The 24,158-nt window shown below is 57.7% G+C and overlaps 2 protein-coding genes across 5 annotated transcripts; one reads left to right on the forward strand and one right to left on the reverse strand.

Annotated features, from left to right (window-relative positions):
- ANKRD52 (ankyrin repeat domain 52) lies at window positions 1,942-18,817 on the forward strand. Of its 2 annotated transcripts, none has more exons than XM_018048080.1 (28): window positions 1,942-2,069; window positions 2,379-2,462; window positions 2,917-2,995; window positions 3,187-3,257; window positions 4,289-4,489; window positions 5,001-5,088; window positions 5,206-5,348; window positions 5,651-5,863; window positions 6,117-6,195; window positions 6,450-6,564; window positions 6,673-6,755; window positions 6,864-6,981; window positions 7,210-7,278; window positions 7,479-7,619; window positions 7,700-7,780; window positions 8,892-9,003; window positions 9,209-9,280; window positions 9,529-9,730; window positions 9,979-10,066; window positions 10,143-10,260; window positions 10,979-11,198; window positions 11,384-11,471; window positions 11,580-11,663; window positions 11,769-11,914; window positions 12,132-12,214; window positions 12,418-12,500; window positions 12,702-12,793; window positions 13,199-18,817. In XM_018048080.1, the coding sequence occupies exons 1-28, from the start codon at window positions 2,043-2,045 to the stop codon at window positions 13,447-13,449; spliced, it is 3,231 nt and encodes a 1,076-aa protein (XP_017903569.1). In that variant the 5' UTR covers window positions 1,942-2,042; the 3' UTR covers window positions 13,450-18,817. The 2 variants fall into 2 exon arrangements, with proteins under 2 accessions (XP_017903569.1, XP_017903570.1); XM_018048081.1 differs by lacking the exon at window positions 13,199-18,817 and adding an exon at window positions 12,878-13,189 and having other exon boundaries at window positions 1,951-2,069.
- Window positions 18,775-24,136, reverse strand: SLC39A5 (solute carrier family 39 member 5). 3 transcript variants are annotated; one of them, XM_018048082.1, is made up of 11 exons: window positions 24,043-24,136; window positions 22,627-22,984; window positions 22,239-22,422; window positions 21,270-21,432; window positions 20,924-21,093; window positions 20,581-20,721; window positions 20,095-20,191; window positions 19,842-20,012; window positions 19,594-19,674; window positions 19,278-19,468; window positions 18,775-19,037 (listed from the first exon to the last, which is right to left on the reverse strand). In XM_018048082.1, exons 2-11 carry the CDS (start codon window positions 22,908-22,910, stop codon window positions 18,894-18,896), a joined length of 1,626 nt encoding a protein of 541 aa, XP_017903571.1. In that variant the 5' UTR covers window positions 22,911-22,984; window positions 24,043-24,136; the 3' UTR covers window positions 18,775-18,893. The 3 variants fall into 3 exon arrangements, with proteins under 3 accessions (XP_017903571.1, XP_017903573.1, XP_017903572.1); XM_018048084.1 differs by having other exon boundaries at window positions 23,708-24,133; XM_018048083.1 differs by lacking the exon at window positions 24,043-24,136 and adding an exon at window positions 23,275-23,701.

A 24,158-nucleotide genomic window follows, 5' to 3' on the forward strand; every position in this document is an offset into this window, starting at 1 on the left:
CCTCCCTCCTCCTTCCAGCTGCCCAGAGGACCTGGCTGGCAAACTCCCTTGTTCACTTCCACTCAGGAGCCAGAACCAGGCACGTGACCCCAGTTCAACCTCTGACTCCAATTCCTCAGGTTACCAAAAGCTATTTTCGGCAATGGAGGCCATATAGTCCCCTCCTCCCCATCCTCTGGGCCATATCCTAGGTTAGCCCTTCCTGGAAGGTCTGTCAAAGCCAATAGATAAGCCAACATGTCCCAACACCCCTATCCATCAGATTCCAAGCTACCTTCAGTTTCTGCTTCTTCAGCCTCATCTTCATCATCATCATCATCAAGCATTAAGTGTCTGTTCTGATATACTTCTCTCCTTGAGCATCCTTTTTTCATAGAAAAGAAAACCAACATACAGTCCAATGTTGGAAGACTCTGGCTAACAAGGAGCTTAAAATCCCTTCTGAAACACTGGATTCCTGTATGTCAAAGATGTAAGGTGAAAAAAACAATAAAGATGCGCAATTTAAACTTGATTGTGACTGCAATATAGAGAATATAGCCAGTATTTTACAATAACTATAAGTGAAGTATAACCTTAAAAATGTGAATCACTATGTTGTACATCTGCAACATATAATATTGTGCATCAACTATATCTCAGTTTTTAAAAGTGGAAAAAAAAAAAAAACCATCCAAAACAACAACCTGATTGTGACAGTGTAAACTAAGTATAGAAGTGTTAAGGAGACCTGTCAAAACTAAAAGAAACTGTTAACCAGGAAAGACTTTCTGGAAGAGGTAAGTTTTCAGTAAAACTGTGAATTTTGTTTTCAAAATGGTAAAAATTTTTAAAAATTAAAGGTATATACTGATAGGTAAATTTCTCTCTCATTCCTTATTCCCTGTTCCCCAGTTTTTCTCTCCAAGAAAAACCACTGGCACTTGAGTATTTTTCAAGGATCAAGATGATGAAAGTGATGAGGGTCTTAGATTGTCAGAAGGCAAAGGAGGGCTTTTATACCTCTGCCTATGTGTTCCTCAGATTGCATATATTGAGTTGCTGAGCTCGGCACAGGACACTGAATCTTTTATAAATTGTATATAAATTCTTCAATATCTACTTTTCTTTTCTCTTTTTGCCTTTTTGGGAAGGTTGACCTCCATCTAGATCTTGCCTGATTAGCCTGGTCTCTCCAGTGGAGAAGTACCGCGATCTTTTTCTGGGGAGAAACGGATGAGTCTTTTAAAATGTAGCCACCCTGCCACCTTAACCTGGCAATGGAGTAATTAGGCAATGGAAAAGCCCCCTTCTGTTGGGCTTGGAGTCTTTCAGTTGCCAGCTAGCCAGCTAGCTATCTTATCCTCTCTGTGGGGTTTTCCTGCAGCTAAGAATCCTTGAGGGTCCCCCCCGCCCCCCCCCCGCCCCCCTTCTGCAGTTTGGGCACTTTTGCTCTTTCCTTTCTACCCAACTCTTGTCACCGCCAGCGGAGATACGCGCCTTCCCTGCGTCTGGGACTGTTGCCATATATAACCCCCAGATCTCCACGCCCGGCTTCCCCAAGTCAGTGGGGAATGTTGAGTTGTGTGATCGCGGACCGGAGGCGTTCGCTCGGCGGAGGCATTGTGGGCTGAGTGAGATCTGGCTCGCCATTTGGTCTTCAGTTTGGAAGGCAACGCAGGAGGGCCGAGGCCCGAGTTGCCGCTAGGATTTTGTGGAGCATCTCCCGGGGCCTTCAGACTGGAGCTAAGAGCCCGGCGCGGCCGGCCTGAGGAGCTGGGGAACCAGGGCGCGAGGTGGGGGGTGCCCAGGCCGCCGGGACCGCCGGGGCAGGGCGGAGGGCGCCGCGGCCTGGGGCAGCCTGCGCGGCAAGCGCCCTGCGGCCGGGCCCCCGACGGCCGCCAGGGAGCGCTGCGGGCTCCCGCTCGCCCGCCCCCCGGTAGGCGGGGCTGCGCTCTCCCCGCAGCCGCCGCCGCAGCCGCCGCCTGGGCCGCCCCGTGTCCCCGGTGGAGCCGCCGCCGCCGCCGCCGGGAGCTCGATGCGGACGGAGCCCGGGCCGGGCCATGGGGATCCTCAGCATCACGGACCAGGTCAGCCCTCCTGCCCTCGCTCGCTTCCTTCTTCCAGGGCCCGACGCCGCCGCCACGCGAGCCCGGGGATGTGCGGCCTAGGCTGGGCCCGAGCCCGGGGCTCCCGCCCCGCCCCACGCCACGCTCCCCTCAACCGAGCCGGTGTCCTTGGGGGCCTGGCGACCGGCGGAGACACCGTGGAAGCCCCCTGCAGCCAGGACCCCAGAACGAAGACCCTCCGGCGTCGCCCCCCATCTCAAACCCGGTGTCCCCCGCCCCCCTCCCCGGTTCCGCTCCGGCCCGCTCCCTGAACGCCGGTTCTCCCTGCAGCCGCCCCTGGTCCAGGCCATCTTTAGCCGAGATGTGGAGGAAGTGCGTTCCCTCCTCTCGCAGAAGGAGAACATCAATGTGCTGGTGAGTTGAGATCAGGGAGGATGGCGAACCGGTAATCTGGGCCCTGGCGTTCAGGACCCCTCCCCACGCGTGGGGCGGCTCCGTGTCTGTTCGGCTCGGGGGAGGCCGCAGCTCTTTCCACCCTGGGATGGGCGACTGCTGTACATTGGGGATGAAGAGCAGGGCAGTCTTGGAGCACAGACCAGTAGGGCTGAGGATGCCCAGAAACGGTGTTCTCTTCTGAACCATCCGTGTCTGCAGCGCCCCCACCCCTCCTGGAAGAAGGAGGTTGCTTCGCTGCCGGTGGCCCCGACCCCCTGACTCCACCCTCCTAGGTCCTGGCTTTGACCTAGGATTGAGGTTTAAAAGGCCACAGAACCTATGCGAAGAGGTTGTGGGGAAAGGCCTGGAGCACTAAGACTTGGAGTCCTGGGTAGTTCACCCCCATAGCCGCTCCTCTTCTCTGCCTTACCAGGACCAAGAGAGGCGAACTCCACTGCATGCTGCTGCCTACGTAGGCGATGTCCCCATCCTCCAGTTGCTACTGATGTCAGGTGAAAGTGGGGAGCTGGAAGGTGTGGTGCCCAGGGAGGGACCTGAGGGAGGAGCCTATTTGTTGTATCCAAGGATGGTCCAGCTGGGTCCAGGCGAGGTTCTGTCTCCATCTAGATTTCCGGGCCTGATTCTGGCTTTTCTTCCCCACCTGCTCTCCAACTCCCACCAAAAGAGGATTGTGTCCCCACAGGTGCTAATGTCAACGCTAAGGACACACTGTGGCTGACCCCTCTTCATCGCGCTGCTGCCTCCCGAAATGAGGTACTGGCCTCCTCGCTCCTCTCTCCCTTCCGAAGGAGATGAGTTAGTTAAAGGTGGATGGCAAGGGTTGGAGAGCCTTAATCCACTGCCCCACAGGTTATGGTCTACCCCCAGGTTGGGAGGAGACCAGACCTTGGCCCCTCCCTCCTACCCCTGGAACTGGCTGGTAAGGGGGGTGGGGGCTGAGTGTTGCCAGCTGATGTGACGTCAAGGGAGAGCTTAACACTGGGCTGGCAGACTGCAGGGGGCCCTGCTGCCAGGCCTTAGTGACTCATCCCTCCCAGGGGGGCCGCCTTGGAGTCTGACCCCCTCTGGGCACTAAGATTTCTTTCCTTGTGCTTGAGGGGCAGGGGGTCGAGGGGGAGTGGTTTGTGACATCCCTGGCCCTTAGGCAGCCTAGAAGTTGATAGCGCAAGGATCAGACATACCTCATCAGTTGGGCCCCTCAATCCTGAAGAGCGGGAAAAGATGACCTTCCTCTTGATTTGGCAGTCATTTCCCCTGGCTCCAGCCACTAGGGAATGGGAATGGGGTGGGTGGTGAACAGGAGGGGCATTTTAGCTCCTCTCCTCCTGGAGAGCCAGTATCTGCTTACCTAGGTAATGGAGATGATTTTGATACCTATGGAAGGATAGAAGGGGGTATTCAGGGCATTAATGTAGTGGGAGCATTTATCTTTCCTAAAAGTGGTGGGAGGTCAGGAGCCTCTATGTGGGGATCTGCTCGGTAGTGGCTGTATGTGTGGGTGAAGATTTTCAGGGTATGGGTTGGGAAACGATACCAGGTGACTTGAGGAAGAGTTCTGTGTTTTCCTCAGCAAGTTAGGGAAGATTTTAAGCTCAAAGAAAATCCAGAAGATGGAAAGTGGGTATTGAAAAGCTCACTGTGTTGGAAAAACGCAAGTAACTCTGTGCTGGGGTAGTGGGGAGAGGGGACATGTGTTCTGTGCTGACCGGTTCTCCCCTCCATCTCCTGTTGGTTTACCTCCTGCTCCCCCTTTGTCTTCTCTTTTATCCTCCGCCCCTCCACAGAAGGTGCTGGGACTGCTGCTGGCACATTCAGCAGATGTGAATGCCCGGGACAAGCTGTGGCAGACACCATTGCACGTGGCTGCTGCCAACCGGGCCACCAAGTGTGCTGAGGCTCTGGCACCCCTACTGAGTAGCCTCAACGTGGCCGACAGGAGTGGGCGCAGTGCCCTGCACCATGCAGTGCATAGTGGGCATCTGGAGGTGAGGACCACTCTGGGCCATGCCCAGCTTCCTGCCTTTTTCCTTCCCTTCCCACCCCCCTTCCCCTGCTTCCAGGCCATTAAGCCTGGGGAGCAGCAGCCCAGATGATTATATAAATACTTGGGCTCAAGCACCAAATGAATGGTTGGGTTAGAGGGGAATTCTTGACTTGGACCTCAAGAGGGTGATAAAACCTCTGAAGCTGCATGGAAAATGTTTGCCTGCATGGCTTTTTCTGAAGGGAGAGTCCATGTCCTTCAGCACATTTAGAAAACTTTTTTGAAAGAGTTCAAAAACCACCAGATCACCTGAAGAGACTCTCTTGAGTAGTTTACCTCAGATTTCCACATCTCTCTGGGTTCTCCTTAGTGCCTGCTTTCTTCATTCCCCCTAGTTTTCTGTTCTGCCCAAGAACAGAGACATTGGGCTGCCTCAGCCTTTTCAGGTGCTCTTAGGTACACTGAAGACAGGAAGCTGGCTCTGAACAGGTGTCTTTGCTGTCCTGCTACAGACGGTGAACCTGCTCCTCAATAAGGGAGCCAGCCTGAATGTTTGTGACAAAAAGGAGCGGCAGCCTCTGCACTGGGCAGCTTTTCTAGGTAAGAGGAGAATCGGGGGATGAGCAGGATTTGGGGTTCCTCGGGCAGGGATGTGGGTTTGCAGCCTTTGGAGGTGCTCACCCTCCATGTCCTTCAGAGAATGCTCTCCCTTCCCAGGGCATTTGGAGGTCCTGAAACTGCTGGTGGCACGGGGCGCAGACCTTGGCTGCAAGGACCGCAAGGGCTATGGGCTGCTCCATACAGCTGCTGCCAGTGGCCAGATTGAAGTGGTGAAGTACCTGCTCCGGATGGGGGCTGAGGTCAGGGTGCAGAGCATGGCGGAGGGTTTGGGGTGAGGCCAGGGAGCTGGAGTTCAGAATCTCTTTGGGAGATGGGAGGGTGCTGGGGTTCCTGGTGTGGTTTGGGGAGTTGGAGGGATGTGGTGAGAGGATCTAAATAATGCTTGTCTTAAGCAGAAGTGCCTTCAGTCTCTGGGTTGGGAACCTTAGGAGTCTGAGGCCATTGTTGGATTTCTGGGACTCTTTAGGCTATCTGTGCCGGCTTCCACTTTGTTTAAACTGATACCTCCCTTGTCCCCTGACCCTCACCCCTGGAAATCCAGATTGATGAGCCCAACGCTTTTGGAAACACAGCTTTGCACATCGCCTGCTACCTGGGCCAGGATGCTGTGGCGATCGAGCTGGTGAATGCAGGAGCCAACGTCAACCAGCCGAACGACAAGGGCTTCACGCCGCTGCATGTGGCTGCCGTCTCCACCAATGGCGCGCTGTGCTTGGAGCTGCTGGTCAACAACGGGGCGGATGTCAACTACCAGGTGCCTGAAAGGAAGAGTCTGGGGCTAAGGGGAGAGGACGCTGGCTCTGGGGGTGCTGACCGTATCTGCCCCTCTGGATAATTCTCTGGGGAGTCGTCTGCTTGTGTCCTGAATTGACCAGACCTTCCCAGGAGAAAGTGGGTTGAGAAGATGTCCCTATGGTCACCCTATCCTCAAAGATGTGTCCTTTGGAAAGGGTAATAGGGTACACTCCATGCTTTGCACTAGGGGAAAAAATGCTGTGTCTCCACAGAGCAAAGAAGGGAAGAGTCCTCTGCACATGGCTGCCATTCACGGCCGTTTCACCCGCTCCCAGATCCTCATCCAGAACGGTATGGACTTGGGAGTCTTTGTGACCACTTCTCCTCCCTCCTCAGAGAACTCATCTCTAGAGACCCCTCTTCCTCCTTCTACCTGCCACCCCATCTTCAGTCAGGACAGGCACCTGGCGCTCTGGATCAAGGCGCCTGTGGAAATGGCCCTGCTGCGCCTGCCCAGCCCCTCTCAGATGGTGGCTCACTACCTAGTGGGAGTGGCCTGAAGCCTAAGGGTTAGTTCAGTGTGTGCGTGCGCTGCCCCCTTTCAGGCAGCGAGATTGATTGCGCCGACAAATTTGGGAACACGCCACTGCACGTGGCCGCTCGCTACGGACACGAGCTGCTCATCAGCACCCTCATGACCAACGGCGCGGATACCGCCCGGTGAGTGCGGAGACCCCCGGCCCCACTTCCAGGCTGCCTCAGACCCCAGGCTGGTGGTGGGGCTGCAGCCAGTCCCCCCTGAGGACTGAGTCCTTTACCTTCTTGCAGGCGCGGCATCCACGACATGTTTCCCCTGCACTTAGCTGTTCTCTTTGGATTCTCTGACTGTTGTCGTAAGCTTCTTTCCTCAGGTATGAGCTCACTGGTTTGGGGATGGGAAGGAGGGCAGGAGAGCAGGGGCCATGTTCTGCCCCGACCCGTGCCCTCAGGTGGGACCTACGGCTGTTCTGGCCCCTCAGGTCAGCTGTACAGCATCGTATCCTCACTCAGCAATGAGCACGTGCTTTCAGCTGGGTTCGACATCAACACACCTGACAACCTTGGCCGTACCTGTCTTCATGCTGCTGCTTCCGGAGGGTGAGTTCTCGTCCCCCTCTCTCTCCCGCAGGCCTAGCGAAGGAGTCTGGGCAGCAGTCTGGGCCCCTCCTTCTCTCCTGCCCAGAAATCCCCGCCTCTTGCGGCGAGAACAGTGGCAGCAGAAAGGGCTGTCCAGTTCTGTCCCCCCTCAGCCCTTCCCTGGGGAGAAGCCCGTGGCTTCTCCTTGAAACGCTTTCTCTCATTAACCCACACCCTCCTTCCTTTCAGGAATGTTGAATGTCTTAACTTGCTGTTGAGCAGTGGAGCTGACTTGAGGAGGAGAGACAAATTTGGAAGGTATGTTAATGTGCAGGAGTGTATATATACAGAGAGGGTGCCTGATCAGAGAGACAGGTGATGAAGGAAGTGATGGAGGCCAGGGTGGGGAGTTGGGGACTAAGGGAGGAGAACATTACAGAGTAGCTTATGGCTGCACCTCCGGTTGCATTTGGACCTGCCCCCGATTCTTTTCTCCACCCTCCTTCGCTTCTCCCCAGGACGCCACTGCACTATGCAGCCGCCAATGGCAGCTACCAGTGCGCCGTCACGCTGGTGACTGCCGGGGCTGGCGTCAATGAGGCTGACTGTAAAGGCTGCTCTCCCCTCCACTATGCTGCCGCCTCCGACACCTACAGGAGGTGAGGCGCTCTCTTGGTTCTTCTCAGCCCCACTCTCTTCCCCAAGCACCCTGCCAGACTTCCTCACTCTCCTCCACCAGGGCGGAGCCCCACTCATCTTCCAGCCATGATGCTGAAGAGGATGAGCCCCTGAAGGAGTCCCGCAGGAAGGAGGCCTTCTTGTGAGTAGCAGAGAAGACCCCTGGGCTGCACTTCCCCAGCAGTGCAGATTCCCGTCCTGTTATTCTCCACCACTGTCTGGTGCTGCCTTGCACCCTGAGTTTAATCCTGGACTAAGCACTGTGGGTATAGACAGAAGTGGGAGAGATACTTCCTTCAAGAAAGGGATGGTCTTCTTGAGAGGATCAGAAAAGCTAAACACAAATTCATTTATTCCTCAAGCATTCAATGAGTATTTACTTTATAGGTACACCAAGTACTATTCTAGGGGGTAAGGATAAAAGATGAATTACCCCACGTTTCTGCGTTTTATTCCTTCTAGTGTAAGATGTTAATAATAGAGGAAATTGGGTGACAAATATATGGGAACTCTGTTATCCTCGTAATTTTTCTTTAAGACTGTTATAAAGGGTTTATTTATCTAACAACAACAACAAAAAGATATTTAAAATCTAGGAGGCCTAACTTGTAACTGTGTGACTTCTGGCAAGTAACTTAATCTCTCTGGGCCTCAGTTTCCTCAGACACAGTATAGATACGAACAGTATCTACCTCAAAGGATCATTGTGAGGATTAAGTGATTTACTACACATGAAGTGTTTAAAACAGTGTTTGACACGTTGTAAATGTTAAATGCAATATTAATATTACTACTAGTAGAGCTGCTACTGATCTGTGAGAGTGGTGCCAGGGAGGAGGCACCTGTTGGGGAAGTTGGGGAGAGCCTCCCACAGAAGAGAATGCTGGGATGCTGGGAGTGAGTGTGAGATGAGCAGGCCTTTTCCCGATGGGCTAGGAGGAGAAGGCAGGGGTCAGTATGCCTGGAGGTGGGGAAGAGTGTGTCAGTCAGCAGGTTGGTTACTGATGGTTGTGCTCCAGGGTCTCTAGGAGCTCATCCAAAGGGTCGAGGAGCTAGAGTGGTGCAGGGCAGACCTGGAGGTGGTGGGTCTGAGTCTGGGGTCAAATGGGCCGGAGTTAGCCTACTAAGAGTGGGGGGTGGGCGTGGGCCAGCTCAACCTAGAGGGGCTCCTTTGCCCTCTCCTCTGCTCCTCCCAAACTGTACCCTCCTTGGCTGGGCCTGTCCCTTCCTCACCATCTGCTCCTGTCCCCCAGCTGTTTGGAATTCTTACTGGATAACGGTGCAGACCCCTCCCTGCGGGACAGGCAGGGCTACACAGCTGTGCACTATGCAGCCGCCTATGGCAATAGACAGAACCTCGAACTGGTACGTGTGGGACCTGGTGTGGGGAACGGGAGCAGGGCAGGGCCCAGCACGCAGTCTGCTTCTGTGTCTGGATTCTCAGGCCACGGGGTGGTTGAATCCAGTGTGGTCTCTAGATCCAGGGACTTCGGGGATTGCTGTGGGTGGAGTCGAGGGTGATGTCTTGGGAATACCAGAACCTCAGCACCTCCTGTTCTGTCCATTGCAGCTCTTAGAAATGTCCTTTAACTGCCTGGAGGATGTAGAGAGCACCATTCCAGTCAGCCCTTTGCACTTAGCTGTGAGTCCCAGGTCTTTTCCTCTTGCCTTCCCTGTCCCCACCCGCCCCAGGCCGGCTCACAGGTACCAGCACGTGTGAATCCATCCTTGCTTCTGCCTTCTCATGGGGATGTGGCAAGCAGGCAGTGGTCTGAGAGGGGCCCAAGGAGCTCACGGGGAGGCCTGCTGCCCAGAGTCTCCCCGTGGGCCCCAAGAGCAGAGTGGGGCCATGTCTGGAGCTTTATCCATGGATTTCCCACACCCCTCCAGGCCTACAATGGTCACTGTGAAGCCCTGAAGACACTGGCTGAGACGCTGGTGAACCTGGACGTGAGGGACCACAAGGGCCGGACCGCGCTCTTCCTGGCCACTGAGCGAGGCTCTACTGAGTGTGTGGAGGTGCTAACGGCCCACGGCGCCTCTGCCCTCATCAAGGAGCGCAAACGCAAGTGGACACCCCTGCATGCTGCTGGTAAGGGTGCCCTTTGGGCTGCTTCCTCCCCTTGCCACCCTAGGTCTCCTCTGGGACTGGTCCCCAGCTCCCTTCCAGAACCCTGAAGGGACTGGGGTTGAGATAGGGTAGGGCAAGGAGGATGGAAACCTCAAGTCCTGACTCTCCCCCAAGACTTCTCCCTACCCGGTGTCCTCCCATGACCTCCACCCTCCACCTGGTCTTCTTCCCCGACCATGCCTGACATTGAAGGCCCCCTCTTCACCTAGCTGCCTCTGGCCACACTGATTCCCTGCACTTGCTGATCGACAGTGGGGAACGCGCTGACATCACGGATGTCATGGATGCCTATGGACAGTGAGTGTGGGCTGGGGGTGGGGTGCAGGGTTCCCAGGCCTGCTGGGCCCTCACCCTTTCCCTGCCCTCTCTGTAGAACCCCGCTGATGCTGGCCATCATGAATGGCCACGTGGACTGCGTACATCTGCTGCTAGAGAAAGGATCCACGGCTGACGCTGCTGACCTCCGGGGCCGCACTGCCCTCCACCGCGGGGTGAGTGGGCTTCAGGGTGGGGTTGCTCACAGAAGGGCTCGGACACAGGAGCGCACAGTAGGAATATCAGATTGTCTAGTAGGTGGGCTGGAGTCTTAGTGGGCCTTAGCGTGCTTGCTCCAGGATGAGGATCCGATGCCCGCAGTTCATCTTCCTGATTACCTTGCTCTGTGATCCTGCGTAGTTACCTGCTCACCGCCCAGACTCTGCCCAGGGTCCCCAGCTGGCCCTCTCATGTTTGATAATGATGCCACTACCTCGGTCCTTCACCATCACCTGCCCTAAAGCTGTCTCCTCCTCATCCCGTGGGGTTGTTTGACTCCTTAGTCTCCCGCTGCAGAGGGCCAGCATTAACTCTCATTATCCTGCTTGTCTGATGGCATAGAGTCAGGGAAGGAGATGCCGATCCTTAGTACTTAGAATTATTAGAAAAGACCCTGATGCTGGGAAAGATTGCGGTCAGGAGGAGAAGGGGGCAACAGAGGATGAGATGATCGGATGGCGTCACTAACCCGGTGGACCTGAGTTTGAAGATAGTGAAATAGTGAAGGACAGGGAAGCTTGGCATGCTGCAGTCCACAGGGTCGCAGAGAGTGGGACATGACTTAGCGACTAAACAACACTTAGAATCATTGTTGCAAAGACAAGGATTGGAGCCTGGGAAGCGGTTCTTACTCCTGGGCCAGCCTCAGGACTGACACCCCCATGTCACCTGCAGGCAGTGACTGGCTGTGAGGACTGCCTGGCTGCCCTGCTGGACCATGACGCATTTGTGCTGTGCCGAGACTTCAAGGGCCGCACGCCCATTCATCTGGCCTCAGCCTGTGGCCATACCGCAGTGCTGCGGACCCTGCTGCAGGCCGCCCTGTCCACAGACCCCCTGGATACCGGGGTGGATTACAGCGGATACTCGCCCATGCACTGGGCCTCCTACACTGGTGTGGCTCTGGGGCCTTTGCCGGGACAGCTAAGATGGGTGGAGGGGTGTGAGGGAGGGCAGACAAGGACTCGTGGGTTGCTCCGGATCTGGAAGTAGAATGGGGTGTCAAGAGATGGGACGGACCAAGGAAAGGGGTCATGGTGTCATTTCTCTCCATCACCACTCTTCTCTCCTTGTCCCCAGGACACGAAGATTGTCTGGAGTTGTTACTTGAACACAGCCCGTTTTCATATCTGGAAGGAAACCCCTTCACTCCTTTGCACTGTGCAGTGTAAGTCCCTTCCTCCACCCCAGCCCCACCCAAGGGTCTGTGGTGTGGGCATAGGACAGACCGTCTGTTTCCCCATGCCCCTCCTGCTGACCCTTCCTCTTCCCCCAGTATTAATAACCAGGACAGCACCACAGAGATGCTGCTAGGAGCTCTGGGTGCCAAGATTGTGAACAGCCGAGATGCCAAAGGACGGTGAGTGGCAGGAGGCTTGGGAGACGCCTCCGCTGCCCCCGGCTTCCTCTCTCTGCTCAGGAGAAAGGGTCATCTCGGTTCACTCCGCCCTGGCCCTCCCCACAGGACCCCTCTTCACGCCGCTGCCTTTGCGGACAATGTCTCTGGGCTCCGGATGCTGCTGCAGCACCAAGCCGAGGTGAACGCCACAGACCACACTGGCCGCACCGCGCTCATGACAGCGGCTGAGAACGGGCAGACTGCAGCTGTGGGTGTGTTGGGGCCCCATGTGGATGGGAGGTACTCCCCCTGGGTTTTCACGAGATGAGTCAGCCCTGCCGGTGGGGGTTAGGAGGTAGGAGGCATGTCTTTGGATGTTTCACCCTCTGCAGAGGGGATGCAAAACATGTACAGACAAGACTGGGGAGAGCCAGACTGGCCCAGCTCTGGAAGGGAGCATCACCCCTCTCTGCCTCCCTTCTCCTGTAGAATTTCTGCTATATCGAGGGAAGGCAGACCTTACTGTGCTGGATGAGAACAAGAACACTGCCCTCCACTTGGCCTGTAGCAAGGTACCATTTGCGGTGGTGGTGGGGGTCTCTGTATGGGGCAGGGCCTGATGAAAGACCTGGGTCCGGTGAGAGGGCTCAGGGGAAGTCAGGAATGTCCTGACTGTCTGCCTGGGGGACAGCTTTGTGTACTCCTGCCACCCTCCTCAGCCCCCGTGGTCAGGCTTCCACTTCTCCAGCCCTCACTCTCTGCCCCCCTCCCTCAGGGCCATGAGAAGTGTGCCCTCATGATCCTGGCAGAAACCCAAGACCTTGGCCTTATCAATGCTACCAACAGCGCGCTGCAGATGTGAGTGCCTAGGGTAGGGGGCTCTTGGCTGAGGGGTGGGGGCCAGGTGAGGTGGAAAGGAGGCTGCTGCCCGTTCCAGGGGCTCCAGCTCTCTGGAGCTCACAGTATTCGCCCGGCAGCGTGGCTGCTCTGGCTGAGGGTGGAAGGGCAGCTTGCCCCAGCCCTTGACTTCACAATCCCCCTTCTTTCCTTTCTTCCAAGGCCACTACACATTGCTGCCCGGAATGGCCTAGCCTCTGTGGTGCAGGCCCTGCTGAGTCGTGGGGCCACCGTGCTGGCTGTGGATGAAGAAGGTGGGTGGGGCCTGGGGTCAGGGACGTTCTTCAGGAGGTGACTTCTTAACCTGGCTGGTTAATAAACTGGATTTTCTTCCCAAGGGAACTCTTCAGAGCAGGGACCCAACACCGATACGCTAGAGTCTCTGAGGGGAGTCTGACGGAACTAGGTGGAGCCTGCAGGGTCCTCAGGACGACCTCCCGCACACCTCAGCCTCCTGTCCCCCAGGCTCTGCTCTTTGCCCCTCACTTGGACAGCCTGCCTGTCACCCTCCCGGGGCCCTTATAGCCCCCGATTGTGACCCTGTTGGGTGCTTGCCTGCCTCGGCTCCCCTCTACAGAGAAGAGCGCTCAGGGCTCAGGGTGGGTGGAGGGGGCCCAGGATATAGGACTCTGGGCTCAGTTCTCCCCTTTGCCCCGCAGGTCACACCCCAGCATTGGCTTGCGCCCCCAACAAAGATGTGGCAGACTGTCTGGCCTTGATCCTTTCCACCATGAAGCCTTTCCCACCCAAGGACGCTGTCAGTCCTTTCAGCTTCAGCCTGCTCAAGAACTGCGGCATCGCGGCAGCCAAGACGGTGGGTGGCTGCGGTGCCCTGCCCCATGGGGCCTCCTGCCCCTACAGCCAGGAGCGGCATGGCGCCATTGGGTTAGATGGCTGCTACTCCGAGTAGCCCCCTCCAGTGTCCCTCCCCCTGCCGGTGGCTTGATATCTTATTCTATTTATTTAGAAAAAGTCTATACATTTAGGGCACTTTAAAGGAGAACACGACTGGGTTGGGGGGGTGGAGTGGGGAAAAAGCACTGGGGAGCAGCTGCTCACCCCTTTGCCACACCATCCTGGCCTGGCAGGGGTCTGGGACCAACAGGGAGCACCCCAGGCCCTTGGTACCCCCAGGGCAACCCCTTTTGCCAAGTGTCCCAAAATGATTGCTTGCTGCCTGGCGCCCTCTCTTCTGTCCGCCCTCTCAGTTCCCCCTTCTGCTGCCAGCTGCCCCTTACTCTTCCTTCTGACTTGCCCCAGTCCCCTTCTCCCTGCCCCTGCCAGGCAGATCCCCGCCTCCTCTTCCATACCCATCACTGCCTCCCTGCTCGGCTGGCCCCTCCATCCCCGCAGCAGTGAGAAGCCTTAATTTCTGGTACTGTGTGAGCACTCTGGGGGTGTCTCCCTCCCCCTTCAGGGGCAGCTAGCGGATGAGGGGGGAGGGTATTTAGCACTGGGGCCTGGAGCTTTTCCCCTACTTCTGTATCCCATCACCCCTAAAGTTCAAATGCAAAACACTTGAAGCAGCAACTACTGTACCTGGGCCCCAATCCTGCACTCTCCCGGCTCCTCCTCGTATGCAAATCAAGGGCTGGCATTGCCCCCACAGCCTGCCCCACCCCTCCTTCCGCCCCCTCCTGGCCTGGCCTCCTAACCGCGCACTTTAACACCACCCCCCACCCTGCTTCTTTCTTTTAACTTCTTTTGGGAGGGTGGAGCCTGTGGCCATTCCCTCTCTGGCTCTCCCCTCCCTTGACTTTGAGGCTTGTCATGAATTTTTAAGTAAGCATTTTATCCTTTAGGGGAAGAAACAAATTAATTTCCTGTCCATTTCAAAACCACAGCCCTAGTCTGTCCTCTGTGTTTCAGGCATGTGTTTGCATGTGTGTGGAGGGAGAGACTGTTCTTCCTCCTGTGTCCCCAGTCCCACAGTTGCTCTCTGCCCCCACCCCACCCCACCCGCTGCCGCCTTCTGTGATGTCCAAGAGCACCCACTGCCCCCAGTCACTCTGATCTGAAGCCAAAGATGGAGGGGCAGGGCAGACTAGGGACCGTGGCTGCTCGGGACCCAGGCTTCTCCTCCGGTGAGAGGAGGAAGGTCTGCGTCTACTGGGGCTTGGTTCCTGCCTTCCCAGAAGCTGGGAGAGAAGGGATCAAGCTAAGGGCTGCGCTGAGGAGATTTCCCGACGTTGCACCCTATAAGCCAAACTGGGCTGGAGTGAGGAGGGGGCAGTTTTCTCTCTAAATGTAGCATTGAATTTGGCCCTGGTCCCTTCAGACGCCCTGTCCATCCATCTCCTAGCTCAGCCTCCTGGACAGTGGGACCCGCTTCCTTAGCCCAGCGTTCCCTTCCTCACACTCAATACCTCAGCCAGGGGCCAAGACACAGAACTTGAACAGAGGTCCTGCCCTCCCCGCAACCCCAGCGCATCCTCGCCCAGTCTGGCTGCCATCAGTATTGTTCCCGGAGGACTGGACAGGCTTCGTTTACACAATGCAGGGCCTCCCCCCGGGGTGGGGTGGGGGAGTCCCCTCCGTCTCCTTCCCCCACCCGTGCTTGCTTTATTCACAATCTGTTAACCCTTTTCAGTTGTGTCCCCCGCAAGTCTGGCCACCCTTGCCTGAGGTGGGCTGAGGGGAGAGGGGGGACATCCCAGGGACTCCCCACTCCCTCGCAGACACCCTTCACCATACCTCATGCTGGTTTCCCGAAGCCTGGGGTGTTCATCCCAGTCCTTACTCTTTTTGTCTTGCTCCCTTTCCCTCCCACCCCCCTTCTCTGTGTCTTGCTTCCCCCAACCCTCAGTTCCTAAACCATTTCAAAGCTTCCAAATGACCATTATTGGTGAGAAGGAGTGTGCAGCTTTTAGTTTTAATCTTTATTTTCAAAGCCAAAGGGCCTTGCAATGCCCCTCTTGCCCACCTCCCTGCGCACCCTGTCCTCCCCTAGACGACAATCAACGTGACCTCTCTTAAGGGCTGCAGCCCCCCACCCTGCCCCCGTCCTGCTGGTTCTGCAGAGCTTGCCCCTGACTTCACTTCTCTCTCCTTCTTCCTGTCCCGCCCCCCCCCCCTCATTTTGGTGCTGGGAATTAGGTGGCGGGGGGGCAGGGGGCGCAGGGAGATGGGTCCTCTGGAGAAGACTCGGGATTGCAGTCGTGTTCTCCTTCATCAGTGTCTGGCGACGACAGGAAGACTCGAGTGTTTGTCAGGAGCCCCGTGGTTTTGCTAGATGAGATTTCTGGTGACTGCCCGGTCCCTGCCGTGCCTTTGGCACACCGTCAGCAGTGCTGGGGCAGGCCATGGGGAGTCCTCTGTCCTCCTCGTGTGGCGGTGAGGAGGCCGGGAGGCCGGGCAGCCTCCTCCCTTATGCCAAAGGAAATCCCACACCCCACCCCGGGCTCCCCAGCCCCTAGTGTCTTTTGAAGCATTTTGACCATTCTCATGGCCACTGCATATTTATTTTAATGTTAAGTTTTTTGGGTTTTGTTTTAAACCTCTTTGACTTAAACGGGTGCGGAGAAATCAACCAGGCAGAATGCCCCCCCCCCAATCTTAAGGAGGTAGGGCAGGGAGGAATCCTCTCCTTCCCTTCGCCCTCCCTCTCCCTGTCCCCCTCTCCCCACCGCAGCTCTAAAGCACTTGCTTCAAGTAATAAGCACTTTTGAGAAAAGGCCTATTTTAAGTGAGGACCCTGGGAGCCACCCCAGGTCCCAGCAAAGGGGACAGAGCGAGGGCTACACAGGAGACAGGGAAACAGATGTGTGAATCAGAGGGCGAGATGGAAAGAGCCAGTTTTTAGTTTCTGATTTTTGGGAAGATGTTTCTGATTGGGCGGTGGCTTTGGTAGGGTTGTGTACTATCCTTCAGAAAAACAAATGGCACAAACTGTGGGTCCCTGGATGGACCAACAGACCCGGGTCACTGCCACTGTCCAGCTGAGACTGAAGGGCCACCTCCCCCACCCCGTGGCCCCCTGAGCCATAGGACTGCTGAAAACCACTGAATGTACAGCCCAGGTTGGGGTGGGGAGCAGCCCCTGGGGGAGGGGGCTTCTCCTTTTGTTTGGTGCTGTGGGGGGTGGGAGAGATGAGACGGAGGGACTGCCACCCCACTTCGACATGTGTTCCTTGGGGTGGAGGGGCTGAGGAGGGCCTGCCTCCCTCTCCAACCCCAGCCATGGCCCCTCTTCCTTCCTCACCCCTATCCGTTTTGACTGTAAGTCCAGCTCACCTTTGCCTTCAATATGTAACCAAAGGAAAACTCAATACTGTTTCCACCGCTGTCTGCCCACCCGAGCACCTTCCTACTCCCCGGACCTAGGAGGGGAGAAGAGGTGGGGCGGGGCGGGGGGCGTGGGGCCAGAGTGAACGGTTCTGCAGCTGTGTACCCCCCCAAACCTCCCTTGGGGTCTTGGGAGGGGGCATTGGGGCCAGACTGGAGGCACTGGGAGCAGGCACGCTCGGGATCTTGTGTCCATGAGGGTGACTTGGCCTGAGTGGCTCTGGGGACTGTGCTCCGGAGAGTGGCCCCTTCCTCCTTCCTTCTCTGCCATTTCTCACCCTGTCCCCACACCCAGTGTTCACTCCCCCACCTCCCCTTCCTGCCGCAAAGGAAAATAGCCTTACAGACCCTAGCCCAGAACCCCTCCTCTCGGGGCAAACCAGTACGGGGCCCCAGCCCACCTAGTTTGAACCCTACCTTTGAAGGAGGGAAAAGGAGTAAAGCAGCCCCTTCCGTCTAATTGTGGTGGCTCCAGCCCTCAGCCTCGACCCAGATCGGGCAAGAGCTGAGGGGAGGGATCTTTGAGGACCAAGCCCAGTGGTCTGGGAAGAGGGAGGTAGAGAGGGAAGGGTCTGACTTGGGGACTCCCTCCTCCCCACCCAACCCCTAGAGAAGCGACCAAATCCCAGAGATGGGAGGAAGCTGGGGAGGGGAGGGTCTGCTCTCTGAATTACTTGAAGGTACTGACTGAGGCTGCTGCTGCCCACTGGGGTGTGAGGGGGACCCTGTCACTGCATTTGGGAGGGCCAGGGTGGCAGGGTTGAGAGGGTCTGCCCTGGGCCCTCGCTCGCTCACTCCCGCCAGGCCCTTTCCCTGGGGAGCCTGGCTTCGCCCCTCCCACCTCCATCCCTCACTCTGGGCACCCTCTCCAATTGCACTAAAGTAGCTGTGTGCCAGTCTTACCCCACACCAGGGCGGGGTCTCTGCTTCCAGTCCTTTCTCCCCCACCCCGCCTCTGCTCCTGTCCCGGACAATCTCCTTGTTCCTCTGTATTCCTGGGTAGCTCAGCTTTGTGTGTGTGTGTTTTGGGGGGTAGGGTGGGTTCTGGCTGGAGTGGGTTTGCTAGGGGTTTGGGAAGGGCTAGGGGAAAGATGGCGGATGAAATCTCCTGCCCCCTTCCTCAACTCCCAGCCACATAAGCCTGGGAGGGAGGGTGCCTACTCTCGCTGCCGCGTGTCTTGCAGATGTGCCAAAATGGGGGTGGGGGGGGGGAGGGTGCCTGGCAGAGCAGCCCCCAGGGTGGCTCTCTCAAAGCAATACAGTTCCTCCTGCCTGGGGGACGGCAAGACAGGGGAGAGGGTTGGGTTGGGGACCTGGGGTTCCCTGTGTACAGCTGTGTATATTCAGGGGTGTTCTCCGTCTGGTACCCGCTGTGGGCGTCTCTGTGTGTGTGAACCTCCCCTTCCCCGTGCCCTGCATGACCTGTGATGCTGCAGACACCACCATCCTGTGTGCAGGGGTGTGTTGGGGGCACCGAGGGGCGCGCCCCATGTCCTGTTGCGCCCACCACCCTGTGACCCATGTACTCGGTTGTAGGAAGTAAAGAGAACTGAGCACAATTCACTGGATTCTAGTTGAATCTTTCTCTAAGCAATGTTCCCCGGCTGCCCTTCTCCCTGCCCTGGATTCACCTGTGGTGCTAGCGTTGGGGTCGGGGGTGGGGGGCGGGGTGTTAAATGCTGGTGGGCAGCAATAAAGGGCAGCCCTGCCCGGATGCCTGCATCCCCAGGGTGCTGAGGGCAGCAGGGAGAAGTGGGGACCTTGGTGCATCGTCCCGACCCAACTCGCCCCTTCCTCTCTGGGCTGAAGCACAAAGCTCTCCCCCGCAGACCAGACCCATGAGTCCTGCACCCTCCAGGCCCTCCCTCCCCCTGCCTGCTTCGAGCCCTCCTCCTGCCACATCCTGTTTTCTATGCTGTTTTGGTGCAAGTACAACTGTCGTAGTCATGGCTTGGGGATGGGTTCTGTTTATTAAAATCCTGTTGATCCTACTGGCCCTGTGTCCCGCCTCCATTCCTCTGGCCGGGGGGGAAGGCAGGGCAGCCTGGACACCTTTCCACCAGCCCCCCCTCAGTCATCAGAGACAAGGGGCCACAACTGCTCCTCCAGTAGGGCTATGGTGAGCATGAGGGCACCCCCTAGCAGCAGCCCCAACCCCTGCAGCAGCACGTGGAGCGGGGGGAGAGGCTCGGGAGGACGAAGCAGGGCTGGGAGCTGAAAGGAAAGAACATCAGGGGGTCAGAAAAGCCCCCTGCTTCCCGCCCCCGCCCCCCTCGCCGCCCCTGTGCCAGCTCTTCCGCACTCCTGCTTCTCCGGTGCTGGTGAGCCAGTGGCTCTCCTCCAGCCCCCACCCTGCCACCCTTCTGGTGGCTCCCAGTGGAGGCCGAGGGGCTGAAACTCCCTTCTCCACACCTGCCCACTTCCCTTGGTTTCTCTGCACCCCCCACCCCTCACCATGTCCACGAGGGCCACATAGAGGAAGACCCCGGCAGTGACCCCAAACACCCAGGGAGTGAGGGGGACAGGGCCCAGGCTGAGCCCCACCCCCAGGGCTGCGCCCCCCAGCCCCAGGACTCCAGACACCAGGCTCAGCAGGAGCAGCTGCCGGAAGGGCAGCCCAGCCTGGAGCAGCATGGCGAAGTCACCTGTGCAGAGAGGGGACAGGGCAGCAGAGAGTTAAGCCCGGGCCACCCCTCGCCCATGTCACCCCCCAGCCTCCACGTTCCACCACTTTCTGGAGTCAACCTCACTCCAATCCGGCCATTCCTACCCAGTTCGTGGGGCAGCTCGTGGCAGAAGACCGCTACAGTGGTGCTGAGGCCGCTGGAGAAGCCATCAGAGAAGGCAGCCCCTGGGTGGGCAAGATGGGAGGTGGGCAGTTTGGAAGAGGGGTCTTCCCAAAGGCAGTAGGGCCCCTGCCCCCCACCCACTTCCTGGTAGCCCTCTCCCAACCCCACCCAGTAACTAGAGGCCTACCCTCTCCGTAACCTCCCACCCTCTGTTCCCTTTCCCACACACCTATGGCCAGCCCATCAGTGAGGTTGTGCAGACCGTCTCCCAGGAGGACCATCCACGTGATGTTGGTGCCACCACCACCCTCGTACCCGTGACTGTGGCCTTGGTGCCCAGGAGGGGCTGGGACTGTTGGGGGCTGGCTGTCCTGCTCCCTTGGTCTCTGAGCCCCTGGCTCTGCAGGAAGGAGGACAAAAGCCATGTTGGCGGACGCAAGTGAGCTGGGAGCCAGGGCCCGCTCCTCATGTTATCTGGTCACCTGGAGCTGCCTGCAGTGGCTGAAGGGCCACCCCACTGCCATCCTCCAGGTCCAGGTTTGGAGTTCTGAGGTCCTTTCTTTTCTGCCCGCAGCATCTCTGAAACGGGAGGGCATCCTTCCTGATGGAGGAGGCAGCAGAGCCAGGGGGCAGGGAGAGCCCGGGCTGCCGGCTGCGAAAATGACACTGGTTCCACCTCTGGCACTTGGGGATGTTCCCTGGCCTCTGCTCTCTTCCCAGGTCGGCACCCCTCTGGAATTGGGTGCCCTGAACTCGTTGCCCTGAACTCAGGAGAGGAGCCCATTTGGCTGGAAGTCCTGGGTCTGTGCTGAGGAGCCCAAACCCGCTCCCTGCTGGCCATCAGGCCCCGCACAGTCAGGCAGACGTCAGAGCCAGGAGCACTCGGCCCCTCACCTCCCGGCTCAAGTGGGCGGTTCTTGGCTAGCACTCTGGGCTCGGCAGGAAGAGGACAACAGGGTGTCACTCACTGGCTTGCGCCCTCGACGCCGCAAGAGCCCTAGCACATTCTCCAGGATGAAGAGCAGGAAGAGACCGCCAAGCACCGACCGTCCCGGGCCCAGGTCCTCCTCTGGCCGCCCGCCAGCTCCACCGTGCTGCCCTCCTTGCGCCTGATGGAGAGGCGGTCAAGGGCAGACTCCAGAAGCCCCCCGTGCCCGACAACACCCCTCTCCTGAGGTGGCGGAGGGGGCTGGCGCGCCTTCACCCACACTCCCTACCAGAAGGCAGCTGTGGGCTGAGGCTGGGGTGGGAGAGGCGATGGCCCGTGACTGGGGACACTGGGGCGGGGGGCAGGGAAGGGGCTTCACGTACGTGCGGCAGCAGGTGCAGCAGCGCATCCCCACAAAGAGTGCCCACGGCCACAGCCCCCAGGAAGCCCAGCAGGGGCCGCAGCAGACGAGGTCCCAGGAGCCGCAGCAGCAGCAGGGAGAGGGGCGCAGGCAGGCTGAGCAGCAGGGCTGCCAGGGCGCTATGAATCAGGGCTGCACAAAGTCGGGCTGGAGTCAGCTGGGGCCAGAGGGACACCTCAGAGGTGGGGTGGGGCAGAGAAACGCTGCAAGGGGGGGCAGGGCCCCAGTGAGCCCCCTTCCTGGGCTTGAGACCCACTCCCCCCAGGAGTCACGGGCCCCACCCCCCACTCCCACTCTCACCCACTGACCAGATAGTAGATCCCCTGGAGGGGTTGGAGCTGGGGCCCCGATGCAGACACGGCTGTCAATCTGATAAAGCAGGGCTGGACACAGCAGTGCAAACTGACGAGGAGTGAGAGGAGCAGCAGGGCTCAAGCCAAAATTGACCAGCAGCTGGGAGCCATTCAGACACTGGGGAGGGAGAGTTGGAGGATAGGTACCAGGGAATTGCTGAGACCTGTGACTCAGATCTGGAACGTCGGCCCTTCCGTTGCATGAACTCCTGGGTCTCTTCCAGGGTCCCCTTCACTCACACTGCCAGGTGCATCAGGGACTCAGGACAGTTATAATCAGCATTTAATTATTAGTAAATATTCAAACCAAAGCAAATAATTCAATTCAGTGCAAATTGGGTGCTAGTGAGCACTGCCACCATCTCCCTCTCTCCGTAGCTCTGGTGTCTCATTAATTTGGTGATGATGGTCAAACAACTAGAGCCCTCCCTTCCAGAATCTTAGAATGGAGAAGAACCCTAAAGTGCCATGCAAACCTCCTCTCAACAGCCCTGACACTTATTCCACAGCCTTGGATCGAGTGCTTCCCATGATGGGGCGCTCACCCTCACCAGGTCTGTTTCAGGGCTGGGTTTGGCTGCCCTCTGGTGTATGTGGAACACGTTCACTGACTTTCTGGATGATGATAGCCATCTACCCGCTGCAGTCCTCCTCTCCAGGTAACCAGCCCCAGATCCCACCCTGGGCTGCTTCTCTGGATTCTCTACTTTGCCAAGTGTGGCCTCTAAACCCAGTCTTAGAGCTCGGGGCCGTGTGTTTACCTACTGTGAGCACAGGGGAACATATTTCTCTACTGGAATAACGTACCCTAAGATCACACCTGGATTTTTTTTTAAGTAGCCATTTAAAATTACTGAGTCCTCAAACATTTCAAGCAATCTAAATCCCGTGGCTCCTATCCCCGCAGGAGATCATCAGACTCACATCCTCATTCAGATGGTCAGCCAGTGAATGGTCCAGCAGCAGAAGTCTGTGAAAGAGGCCTAGGCCTGAGGGGCCTGGCCCATGGGGTGGTCCTGGGGCCTCTGTCTCTGCCAGGTCACCCCACCCCGAGGGGTCCAGAGGCAGCCCTGCCCAGACATCCACACTCAGCTCGGGGTCCTGTGGCCTAGAGTGAATGGGATGGCAGGTCAGGCTCCCTTATGTTCTCTTACAAAGGGGCCTTGAAAGGATACAACAAATCAGGGTCTTAAAAACGTGTAATTCCAGGAATCTGATGTCAGGAAGGCAGAGCTAGGCAGCCGGAGGAGACTCTTCTCAGCAGGGAAGAGCTAGGGTGTGACACTTTGGGTGGGGGGAGATGGGTTAGTACCTGTGTGTGGAATTGTCTCCAGCTGGGGATGCACCCCGACCAGCAGGAGGCCCGTGGTGTCCCAGGCGAAGGGCCTGAACTCGGCCTAGTCCCAGGCTGTGGAGGAGCCTGGCTAGGCCCCCTGCGGTCAGCGTCCCATTCTCCCCATACAGACCAAACAACTGGGCCAGGTAATGGTTCTGTTCCTGCTCAGCAGGCCCCAGGTAGGGGGCTGAGCCCTCCACCCGGCCCAAGGCCACCCACACACACAGGCCAGCCAGCAGGTGACTCATTGGGGGCCCCATTACTCGGGGGACAGGCTTAGAGGCTCTGGTTCCGGCTTCTATTCCCCCTGGTGGAACATCCTGAGGACTGTGCCCTGGAAGAACAAGGAGGAAGGGGCTGGGGCTCCTGCCATGAGCCTGCACTCCTCATACCACCCCCCAACCCAATACAGCAGCAGCCCCACTCGCTCACCCTTCCCCCACTTTGCCTCCTTCTGAGCAGCCTCTTGTTTACCAGTTCCTAGAGCAAGCACTTTTCCTGACCCAGAACAATCCCTTCACCCGATCCAGAGCTGCCCAGCCCCTGTCCCTCCCATGTCCCCCAGAGCCCAACCCTCAACCTCACCCCACCTCTCTTATACTCCCTCAATCCCCAAGGCCTCACCCCCACTGGCGGTGTGAGAGCCATCACCTCAGGTCCCCATGAGGCCTGGCTGTGGGCACTGAAAGGTTCCTGAGTTATGGAGGGGAGCCAGGCTCAGTCTCTAGCTGCCCTCTCTGGAGGCCACGTCAGATAGAAAGCCAGGATGGCCAAGCCCCCGCCCCTAGCCCACCTGCCTGGGGGTGGGGCCAGGGGAGGTGCCAGAGTGGGAAGACTCACATCAGAGGAGTTAATGGTTCACTGGTCTCTGGGGTGGGGGTCAAAGGTCAGTCTCAGCTGGGCCCCCGAGTAGGGAGGGGCCACCCTCTGCCCCTGGAAAAGCCACATGGCCAAGGACAGCCTGGGCCTGGCCTTTTCTTCTAAATAATTTACACACACCCCCAAGCCAGTCGGTACCATCTTAGCCTCTCGCTGCCTAAACTGCCACCCCACCTACCTTACATATGGCATTGGGCTTCATTCAGCTCCAACCCCCATGCCCCATGCCCACATTCCCTGGAAAGTTGGTCCCAGATGTCCCTAAGCTGGAGAGGAGGGTAAAAAGGCAGATGAATGGCAACCCCAGATGCATGGGTAAGAAATTGTTTTTAGCAATTCCTCATTCCAGAAGAGAAAGAGCCAGAACTCAGGGAATCATGACCAAGAAAGGGGACGCTCTGGTGGGAGGAGGAAAGGAGTGTCCAGGCCCTCTGCAAACGTCTGACCTGGCTTTAAGTTGGGGAGCACAGTCTGAGCTGGGTGGTTGGTCCAGGGGGTTGAGGTTGGCATTACCTGACAGCAGCAAACAGGGACACCAGAGGAAGGGGGACGCCGTCTTCTTGGTTCCAGCTGTGGGGGGTAGGCAGGCAGGTGGACAAGGGTCACCCGCAGGGAGGGGGCGGGGGAGG

This window comes from Capra hircus, chromosome 5, assembly GCF_001704415.2.
Source record: "Capra hircus breed San Clemente chromosome 5, ASM170441v1, whole genome shotgun sequence".
NCBI classification, from domain to species: Eukaryota; Metazoa; Chordata; class Mammalia; order Artiodactyla; family Bovidae; genus Capra; species Capra hircus.

What these genes read in the sequence shown, in the direction of transcription:
- ANKRD52 (XM_018048080.1), top strand. Translation starts at nt 2,043, where the DNA reads ATGGGGATCCTCAGCATCACGGACCAG. An exon ending in TCCTCAGCATCACGGACCAG is followed by an intron (nt 2,070 to 2,378) that starts GTCAGCCCTCCT and finishes TTCTCCCTGCAG; the next exon opens with CCGCCCCTGGTCCAGGCCAT. An exon ending in GCACTGGGCCTCCTACACTG is followed by an intron (nt 11,199 to 11,383) that starts GTGTGGCTCTGG and finishes CCTTGTCCCCAG; the next exon opens with GACACGAAGATTGTCTGGAG.
- SLC39A5 (XM_018048082.1), bottom strand. Translation starts at nt 22,910, where the DNA reads ATGGGGCCCCCAATGAGTCACCTGCTGGCTGGCCTGTGTGTGTGGGTG. An exon ending in TCCAGGGGATCTACTATCTG is followed by an intron (nt 21,094 to 21,269) that starts GTCAGTGGGTGA and finishes GACTTTGTGCAG; the next exon opens with CCCTGATTCATAGCGCCCTG. An exon ending in CGAGCTGCCCCACGAACTGG is followed by an intron (nt 19,469 to 19,593) that starts GTAGGAATGGCC and finishes CTCTCTGCACAG; the next exon opens with GTGACTTCGCCATGCTGCTC.